At 34.4% G+C, this 10,701-nt stretch overlaps 1 protein-coding gene across 4 annotated transcripts; it reads left to right on the forward strand.

The window, feature by feature from the left end:
* Positions 1 to 31: 31 nt before the first annotated feature.
* LOC135132482 (protein angel) lies at positions 32 to 10,698 on the forward strand. 4 transcript variants are annotated; one of them, XM_064060625.1, is made up of 9 exons: positions 52 to 156; positions 251 to 474; positions 639 to 693; positions 743 to 960; positions 1,014 to 1,080; positions 1,142 to 1,442; positions 3,075 to 3,259; positions 3,669 to 3,945; positions 10,500 to 10,698. In XM_064060625.1, exons 2-9 carry the CDS (start codon positions 364 to 366, stop codon positions 10,645 to 10,647), a joined length of 1,362 nt encoding a protein of 453 aa, XP_063916695.1. In that variant the 5' UTR covers positions 52 to 156; positions 251 to 363; the 3' UTR covers positions 10,648 to 10,698. The 4 variants fall into 4 exon arrangements, with proteins under 4 accessions (XP_063916686.1, XP_063916678.1, XP_063916695.1 ...); XM_064060616.1 differs by having other exon boundaries at positions 32 to 128; positions 251 to 693; XM_064060608.1 differs by having other exon boundaries at positions 51 to 156; positions 251 to 693.
* The last annotated feature ends 3 nt before the right edge of the window (positions 10,699 to 10,701 follow it).

The raw sequence follows: 10,701 nt of genomic DNA on the forward strand, positions 1-10,701 counted from the left end.
ACAATTTCGTTACTGGTATTTACTGTGGCAGTGTTCACACAACTAAACCAGACTAAACCGTAATCTGTCACCTGATCTGTCACTGACACTTTTTTGCAAATGATAACTCAAAAATTGTTACCAGTTTGGTTAGTGTCCTACCAATTAACAATGTCCGTAAGTTGTAAAACCACAGTATTAATCTAATGTTATCAGTGTTCATGCACAAATCGCTACAAACGGATTCTATTTTGATTAATGATTTTTTAAGACTTGCCCCTATAGTCAGTAACAAGTTGAGTGGACCTCCACGTTCATGCTCTTATAGACAAAAGGATGCAAAACTGAGAATGTCAGAACAAGAATGCAAACGTTATAAGCATAATGAGCCAGCTACCAATTCAAGTGCACATCTTTGTGCAAATTGTTCTCGTGCTGAGTCAAATAGTGCATCTCGGATGCCACATGAACAGGTGCACAATAAAAACACAGCTAAGGAAGGTATCTTTGTCGTGAATCCTGTCAGTTTGGTTCAGTCTCCAAATTTTGTAACTGATATTCCATTATGGCAACCTGTGACATTACATAATTATAACTTAATATATGGAAACATAACACACTCTATTTTACAACCAAATTTATATCCAAACTACTTTCACAGACCAGGTCAGGAAAACCACAGGCAAGTGCATAATTTCGCAAAAACTTATAACGGTGAGAAGTGATTTTTGTTAATGTATAAATTAAAAACGATTAATTTTAGATGGAGAAGCTTCCATAAACAGCTTGAGACATTGGGAAAAACTAATGAATGAGAATACTATGCCAGGATTCAATTTTACTGTGATGTCATACAATGTTCTTGCTCAAGATTTACTGGATCAGCATATGTATTTGTATGCCTCCCACAAAAAGGAATCTTTAAAGTGGCACAATCGTTGGAAAAATCTAATGTCTGAAATTCGTCACTTTAAACCTGATGTAAGACACAGTTGATATTGGTCATGCTTAATTGTAGGTGCCCAATGTTTTAGATTCTCTGTCTCCAAGAAGTTCAAAAGTCCCATTTAGAAACACATTTTGCTGTTCTTGAACAGTTAGGTATAGTGATTATTTACATTGAAACAAATAAGTAATATTTTTTTTGTATTTGATTGAATAGGGTATAAGGGATTATACAAACAGCGCACTGGGGCTCGTACAGATGGTTGTGCTATTTACTACAAACACAATGTGCTACAGTTGGTCGAGTATACTACAGTTGAATATAATCAACCAAATGTGAGGATTTTGGATCGAGATAACGTCGCTATAATAGCAAAATTTTCACCAATAAAATTCCCAACAAGAAAATTTGTGGTGGCCACAACCCATTTATTGTACAATCCTAGAAGACAAGATGTGAGACTTGCACAAATTCAGTTATTACTTACCGAAGTGGACCGAATTGCGTACAATCCAGAGTAAGTTGCTACATAAAAAATCCAACTTAACCTTCAAACTACCGGGTGGGAAAATTTACACATCGTTTCGGGTGGGGTCCGTTTGGACCCCATGGCCTTTTTTAGCCAAAATTAAAGAATTAATCAAAAATTTTTAACGAATCCAAATTATTTATTAATTTTAAACACAACCAAGTTAAAAAAATTACATAACAATATTAAATAAGCATTTTTCGTTACAGTTTTTTGTTCCAGCATTCCTGACATTCAACGTTACGAGTAGAATATTCTCGGCAAACAAATCTTTTGCAGGAAATGCAAAAATTTCTTGATTTCTGTCCCTGCTACTTATATAGACGAAGCAGCGTCCGCGGGATTGTACTGATATCGATTTTGATAACGTGCCATTGATAAAACAAAATTTAATTTTTTACAGTGATTACATTGTCACACTGACACCGATACTGACACTTGCAAGTCAGTATCAAAACTGCAACGCCGTCTATAAACTAGTAAAGAATAAAACAATGGTTTTTGTAAGACTAAATTCCCAGAATAAGACCTGCAGGTGCAATAAAATCTCCAAAATATAGACAAAAAAATGGCAACATAAAGAACCAGGTGGGGTCCATGCGGACCCCAAGAGACTATTTTTTTTTTTTTTTTGTTACAAACTGTTACACCTATACAATTGATATTTTTTGTATGCATAGCAAAAGGCCTTAACCGAAGCTACTAAAAATACCACTATCGTTAAACCAGAAATAACGGGAAAAAATAGGAAAATGTAACAATGGGGTCCATTTGGACCCCACCCGGTAGTTTGAAGGTTAAAATCACATCTTCACATTCATGTGGACCTTCTACTCAACTGTCGAGGAACATTAAATATACGCTACACTATACTCCGTTCAAACCAGAGGTAGTAATAAAAAGAGATGATCAGTTTTTTATTCATCAGTGCAGTTCGCGTTCGGTTCGTCTGAAAACTAGATTCATTGATGAATGATTGATTTTAGTAGCTAAAATGACTCATTTTTCTCTTGAGATTTTGCTGATGATTACATATCTTCAATGCGTTTTCAAATAACTGTTGTCCTGGTATTTATGGTTTTCATTGCGTGTGTTAAGATTTCGCTTCGAAAACTGTGCAGACCGTCCCAACACACTTGAATCTGGAGTGCCTCAAGTGCAGAACTGCGTGTGTAGGGACCTACACAGAAAGTTGTGGACAGGTAATGTTTAAAATTTTATAACTAAGGACCAATTTATACAATGTTTTAACTGAAATTAAATTAATCACGCATTTAACGAGGCGTTTAGCGATGTCTGATTGGCGTAGAGTTGGTCAAGTGGTACTTTATAATGCAATTAAAATATTTAATTGAGCTAGTGTAAACATCATAAAGTAGCAACTGGCCTTAACAGACTCAGCCGAAATAGTTTCGCGTCGGGTTTGTGGCACCCTCGCCCTCAATCTTCGAAGGCAGTCTGGTGACGCGGGGTCGGGCTTTTTTCTTTCGTAAGGGTACCAGATAAACGTTTACTGAAGTAAAGTCCACTGATTTTCTTTTCTGCGGACTCATGCGGCAGATAGTACTTAAGTAGTACAAAATGATTTGGAATTAAAGTAATTCACTCTTTTTGCTACAGAAGTGGTTACTATGTACCTGTGATTGTAACTGGTGATTTAAATTCCACACCAAAGTCGGCTGTGTACAAGTTTATTACTGAAGGGAAGCTACAGTATGAAAATTTATCTTCAAGGTCACTGACATCTGATGAATCAGGCCCCAAGACAGGAAAGAAATTTCTTCCAGCCTTTTTACGAATAACAGGTAGGTACATTATTCATTTTTGCTATTTCAGTGTTTACTGGTTTGTAATGTTTTCTCGTTAGTTTTACCGAATTTTCTGACAGTTAACAAAACTAAAAAGATTACATTATAAAATAACATTAAGAGCAATTTGTAATTAATTTTAAATTTGAAAACATTTAAAACGTGTAAATTTGATCGTTTCAAAATATTTAATATATCTATGCGTGCTGCCGGTCAATCATATCAATCAAATTCATAACCCGCTGTTAAAGTGTATCCTTAAATAACTTATAAGTTGTGGGCATTTTTGTTCTGAAACGTTCATAAAAAGTAGCAAGGAGTTGATAGGATGACTAGAAATTCACCGGTTGAATTTAATTTTAAAAGTATGAGTATATTATTAATAGCATTTTTTTTTGTGTAACAGATCAATGTCAACATGCCAATTTACTACCTACACGACAAAATAATGCAAATATTTCACGTACAGAGGAGTTACGATTGATAGAACTAAAGCACAGTGAACGAAAAAATAGACAAAATGATAGATATAATATGGATGAAGACGATAAGAAGTTATTTTCTTCAGGTATCTTGACACATCGTCTTGCATTAAAGTCTGTTTATGAACATGGTGTGGACGGAAATGAAGAAGGCACAACTTTCCAAAATGAATGGATTTCCGTAGATTACATATTCTTCAGGTAGCAATAATATATAATTTGTAGTTGATGTATAGGACATCTCCGAAAATAATGGTTTTACGACTGTGGTTCTTTCGCCATTTTTGTCAATGAATAATGCAGCTAATTAGATGCAAACTTATGACACCACTCTAAACTTAGGTATTAGCTCCTTGTTGGGTTTGACAGACACGCTTCTCATAAACAGGATCGGCTTATCTTTTCAGAGGTATTAGTTAAACTTTTTCATCGCAAATGAAGGGTTTAGAGAAGCTAAAGTCATAAAACCACTATTTCCTCGGGCCACCTGTACAACCCGTTTAAAATTAATTAATCATTTAAGACGTGTTTCTAGAAAGATATTTAACTGATCTGTTAAGTAACTGCCCGTTAAATTTAACGGACTGATAAAATGCAGTCGGGTTTCTGAAAACATTCTTCAAAGTTTACAGTGAGACGGTAATGGTTTATAGGTAGGAAACTAACTGTTGGTTTTATCCTGAACTAAGAATTATTGCAAAGTCGTATAGATGGTGCTACTAGTTCTCACCACGACCTGCTTTATTAATGAGCTTCGTCTTCGTTAATTCGCTATTAAAGTCTCTCCAACTGGTTACAATCGTCCGACTTGTCAAAAGTGAAAATATCAAAAGATGTAACTCACTTCGGAAGTTAACAGGAATCTGTAATCCCTTTTTTCACTCTGATAAAACAAAATTTGATGTGTCTCAATTAATAACATTACCAAAATGTCCGAAAAGTACCACTCTGCACCTGCTTTTACTTTCATGGAATTCAAATCGTCTTATTTATTCGCTGCGAATAGTATACCACCATATCACGCTCGGTGACATTACTACGTCGCAGTGGCGGCTTGTCAGGTGAGGCAGGGCCTCACCATACGTAATCATAAAAAATGTTTTTCTTCGATACTACTTTTTTGTATATTATTTTCCCACGGGGTAAATTAAAATTAGCACGACTATTTCCTTCGAAAAATTTAAGCCAATCAAAAAACTGAACATTTTATTTTTATCCAATAACGATTAAATTACAGCGATAATACTGCACTAGTGCATTTATCGATAATTTACGATAATTTAGTTTTAAATTTTTATTTTAAGAAAAAGAACAATTATAGAAATTGCAATTTGAATATAAAATTTTACTGGATACTGATGATGATGGGCTTTTCATGCTGCTTTCATCACTGATATTTCGCATTTGTTGTGTAATTTTTTCGTGGTGTTCACTATCGACTGGGAGGTAACTCTTTAGCGAAGCCTGATTTAAATGTCCGGTTACTTTCATAATTTGATTTTCTGAAACTCCAGCCTTGGCAAGGTGAGTAACTGCCGCGGCACGATTCGAGTGATTTGTCACTTATAGTCTATAGCTTCTGTTGCATGCCTTGTCCACTTCGAAATTTTATTTCTTCCTAATGGACAATTTTTGAAAAAACCTTTTGATTTTTCTTTCATCCATGATGGGTTTACAGTTAAAAAAAGGCGTTCGACCGTAATATGTTTTCTTCTTTTTTCTTTCAACAATTTGAAAAGCCTGTAAAATTATGATATATTTTTTGAAATAATGCTTTATATGAAATACCTTATTAGACATTTATTACCATTGGTGGTGTTTTGTTTTGAACTAACCATCTTTTCTCTGTCAACCGTTGACATCCTCCTTGCGCTCAAAGAGTCTTCACAACACCTTCCTTACACTCTTCTCCATCACTGCGCCTCATATTGAAAGCGCAATCTTTTAGAATTAGAGCCATTTAGGATACGGTAGTTTCCTTGTTCAAAGTATATTTTCTTTCATCCCAAAATTGTTGAAACTGTTTCCATACAGAATCTCTGGACTTTTTTCTATTCACTGGAGTTAGTTTATTTTCTGCGGCATCTTATCACTTGTCCAGAATTTTGCTCAAAACGAGAGCTCATCTTGAAACAATTTTTTTTACGAACAAAACTGTTGTTGATTAATCACCTTACATACCAATTCAGTGCAAATGTGATGAACCTCAAAAAACCTTAAAGAAAAATTTATTTTTAAATAAATACATAATTAAGGGTGTGGGGACAAAAAATCTGCACAAATTTTAATTTACCGAAAATCGAGTTAGCTTTGAGAAAAATGACGGTTGACGTTATGACATTTTTTGACAGTTGTTAAAAATTGTTACGCCTAGTTCCTCTTGAATGTTTCAATATTTTTTGTAATAATGGAACACTTAAATGAAAATGATCGCCGATGTGTGATTGCCGAATTTTATAGAAGGCATATGCATTTAAAAAAGTCATTCACCGTTAATCACTTCTTCCAAGTGGGGATATCAAAAAGGACAACTTATAGCATTTGCAGAAGAGTAGAGAATGGGAATTCGGTAGAAAGACAAGTAGGAAGCGGAAGACCAGCAAGAAAAATGCCCCAGAAGAAGAGAGAAGCCTTAGTCAATCAAAGTCACGGTAAACTTGGTGTTTCACTAAGAAAGCTTGGACGGAAATTTAAAATTGACAAAAAGTATGTTAGCAACATATTAAAGGAGAACAATGTCAAGCTTGCAACGCGAAAATCCGCCCCCAAATATTCAGAAAAACAAAAGCTGGAACAAAAACGAAAATTAAGGCATCTTTCTGAATCCGCTTTTTCCCCCTCAAATGGAACTGAAATAATCATGGATGACGAATCCTACTTCACTTTTGATGGTAGCGATACTGCTAACAATAAACATTTCTATTGCAAGAAAGGAGAAGAAGTAGATGATAAAGTGAAATTCAAACGTCATAAAAAATTTCAGTCCAAGTTGTTGGTCTGGTTGGCCATTTCTTCACGTGGACATTCTACTGCGTTTATTTGCCCATCTGGAAATTCTGTTAATGCAGATATTTATGAAAAACAGTGCATTAGGTCTCGACTTGTCCGCTTTATAAGAGAAAAGCATTCGGATGGCAATTTTGTATTTTGGCCAGACATGACAACAGCTCATTACGCAGCTAACGTTATTGCTGCATATAATGAGTTAAACATTAATTTTATCCCTAAGGACAAAAATGTTCCCAACGTACCTCAACTACGCCCAATTGAACGTTTTTGGAGAAACCTAAAGAGGAATGTGTACAAAAACGGATGGGAAGCCTCGACACATGCAGAATTAAAGAAGCCTATACTGCTGAAAATACGGCAAACAAAAATATCGGCTTTTACAAATTTAATGCGCCGTGTTAAAACAAAAATTCGTAAAGCAAGCAGATATGGTGCAGATTGTGTTCTTTAAAGTTGTTTTTATAAATGTTGTTGATCACGTTATTAATACCTGCTTTTATAATACAGTTATTCTAGTTTGAAATTTGTGCAGATTTTTTGTCCCCACACCCTTACGTTTATTTGTGCTATCTAAATTTTTCTTAGGAAATAGTCTTCTAAAATACCCGCTCGTGCATGTCAAATTGTCTCCTAATTTTCCCTCGTGAGCTACGCTCACTCGGAGGAAATTAAAATTGTCGACAATTTGATAATACACTCGGAATATTACTACTGAGAACCTAACTTCCTACGTCAACCACAAAATAAAGGCGCAGCGTTATTCTAATCAATCATGTATTATCATGGGTGTAGGCCGGCCTCACGGGTTGATTAAAATGTGGGACTAGAAGGCTCGATGTTTTTACAATGCACAGTATCACCTCTGCTGCTTACCGTGGGAAGCAAATTAATGCATTAGGACAGATAGTTTTGAGGGCGGCCCGCAGCTCTTATCTAATTGGTTCTCCTTCTCAGCTCAGTCCACATGCACTGTGCACAACTTTTAAATTTCAGTCATTGTCGTTAAAGAGTTCGGTTGGTTAACTAGCCGATTAATTTTACTTGCAATTAAATAATAATGAACATGGAAGCAGGCCCGTCTGGTACTCAGGTGATCTCCACTGTTCGAAATACAAATGACATTGTTAACTTTCTCGCGAATAAATGTCTCTTTAATAAGTTAACATACGAAGATAAATTGTTGTATAAATTGTAAAGCAAAGCGAACGTCGCATGTCCAGATCTAAACTTAACATGAATTCAAAGAGAATTAATTCAAAGTTCGCGAAAATATGGAAATTATTAAAAGGTTAATTGATGTCGTCATATTTTTATGTGCACAAGAACTTCCGTTTAGAGGAGGTGACGAGTCAGAAATGTTTTTCAATCGCGGAAATTTTAAAGAATTAATGTCATTGTTGAGTAGATATCACACTTATTTGAGAAATTTTTGTAAAAAGATTCTGCCAATAAATTCGTGTTTTCTGGTACTTCAAAAACGATTCAGAACTAGTCAATCAATTTCTTTTGTCATAAACCAGAACATTAGCAAAGACATTTTTGAAACTCCTTTTTTTGTCAATAACATTCATAAAAACTTGATATAGGTGCCACTGAAGAATCGACTCCAAAACGTCGCAGGACATATGAATTACCCAATAAAAAACTGCAACTTGGGCACATTTTTTGAAATTTTGGACACAATAATTAATCAAATGGAAATTATATTTCTTGATTTTAATAATGTAATTTTCCGTCTTATGCCAGAAATTTCCCCGACCGACTTTTAAATGATTTGATTAATCAGATTCCTTTTTTTGATAATATTCAAATAAAAAATGAATTAATTGTGGCTTATAACGACAAAATTTTAGAAACTTTTGGGACGCCGGTTGAAATGATTAAATTTATATACGAAAATAATCTTCAAATTTGCATGCCAGAATTGTACAAACTGGTGTGTTTAGTAGTAACTTTATCCGCTTATTAGTTTCTGTAGAGAGAAGTTTTTCTGCATTAAAACGTATTAAGAATTATGCGCGAAATACAACTGTTCAAGACAGATTGAATAATATGTGCCAGATTTCAATAAAAAAGAACTTGTCAAAACAAAATGTCAGAGCAATTTACCCAAGAAATTATTAATCAGTTCGAAATTTAAGTTAAAAAAATCGGAGAATTCCATTTATTTATAAACAATTTTAAAAGGGTATGCATGCCATGTTAATTTTTTTTTTTTTTGTTCAGAATTCGTTTTTTGATTGTACGTTTTTATTTTAAAGGTTTTAAAGTTCAAAATCCGTAAGTATTGTTATTGTTTATATTATTTATAATTTTTTTTGTTATTTACCATGGTTTTGAAGCGATTGTTCGAAATCTAGAATTTTTATTAAGTTTTCATTTTACTTATATTACTGTTAGATATTTTGTCATATCTTTTTATTTATCTTTGTTTTAAATCTTCCGCTTGTTATCATTTCTGTTTCCTATTCTGCCCTATCCTTCTTTCCTGGCAACAAAACTCTAAACCTCCACGTTGGTTCTTACCGGACAGTTGATTATGTGGTGCATTTTTGTCAATATTTTTTTATGTTCAATTTTTCTATGACCAAAAAACGCCGAATTCGTGATTCATTATAAATTTTCATCTAGTATTGGCGTATAAAACGAACTGACAATTTCAAATTTCTTAAGTAAGTCACCAAGTGTAGGCAAAATGGAAGTAGAAATTTTCGGAATCGCGATTTGTTTACGTCTTAAGGTGTTGCCTCACCAAAATTTTAGATCACGAGTCGTCACTGCTACGTCGTTACATTATCGGTGGTTATCCGATACATGGTACAAGTAAACATGGTATGGACACGCGCATGTTGCCGTGACTTCAAGTTTGTGAAAGTGATGTCCATTTAAGCATTTTACATATAACCGTTGTGACGTCAACGTGGGGAAATCTGGCGTTTTTCCGAATTCAAAAAAGCCAATGAAATTTAGTACAAATGAACAGGCCGGTTAATAACTAATACAGCAGAGCAGGTCGTGGTTGTCGGTAATTTATGACATTAAATTCATTCAAATATCACAATGAACGTATGATTCGAGGGAAAAATTTTACCGACAATGAGAATGCGTTGTTTGAAATCGTCAGGACGAAGTATAAAAATATATAGTAGTAAACAACCAGTCAGACGCTGTAAATTGGGCATGGCAAAAAATTGCCAAAAGCTTAAATGCCCAAAGCTTTATAAACGGGGTATCGCAGTGCTAAGCAGCTGCATACCCTATGCAACCTAAAGAAAACGGCACGCGTTAATTTATACTTATTGAGATAAGGTAAGTAGACGTGCAGTTCTTCCTCATCAGAAGAAATTGAAGCGTAGAATTCTCTAACAACTTCTACTTTGTCTAAACGAATATGTATACTTCAAACGGTCATTTTCATTCCAGTTTCATAAGTTGAATTTTGCATATCATGCGTCAAGTGCAATTTAACAGACTTGCACGCCGCGTTAATTTAACTGTGCATTTTCGGTCAGTTAAAATCACATTTTTTTTTATCAACCAACTTTCGCATTTATCGGAGAGTTAAACTAACTAGTAAGTTAAATTTGCTTTCAGAAACCCACCCAAATTAGTAATTCAAGTTTGTATAATAACTCGATATTTGAGAGACCTAGTTGCGCGAGTTTTTTTTTTAATTTGGCAAATCAAAAAAAATTAACGATTATAACATTTTTGGGTAATTTTAATGTACTTTTTTTCTTTTTCAGTCACCCGCAATCTGACGTTGATCAAGTAATTCTGTTGGAACGGTATAGATTACCCACAAAAGCTGAATTAGGCGATTTAAGGATTCCTAACGGGCAGTTGGGATCTGATCATTTCTCTCTTGTGGCAAAGTTTCAGTTGCAAATTTAACTGTATTTTAATAATGTAGAGTATTTTTACAAATAAAGTTTTAGTTAAACATCA

Source organism: Zophobas morio, unplaced genomic scaffold, assembly GCF_036711695.1.
Source record: "Zophobas morio isolate AGI-343-1 ecotype UQ-CSIRO unplaced genomic scaffold, CSIRO_AGI_Zmor_V1 ptg000002l, whole genome shotgun sequence".
In the NCBI taxonomy this organism is placed as follows: Eukaryota; Metazoa; Arthropoda; class Insecta; order Coleoptera; family Tenebrionidae; genus Zophobas; species Zophobas morio.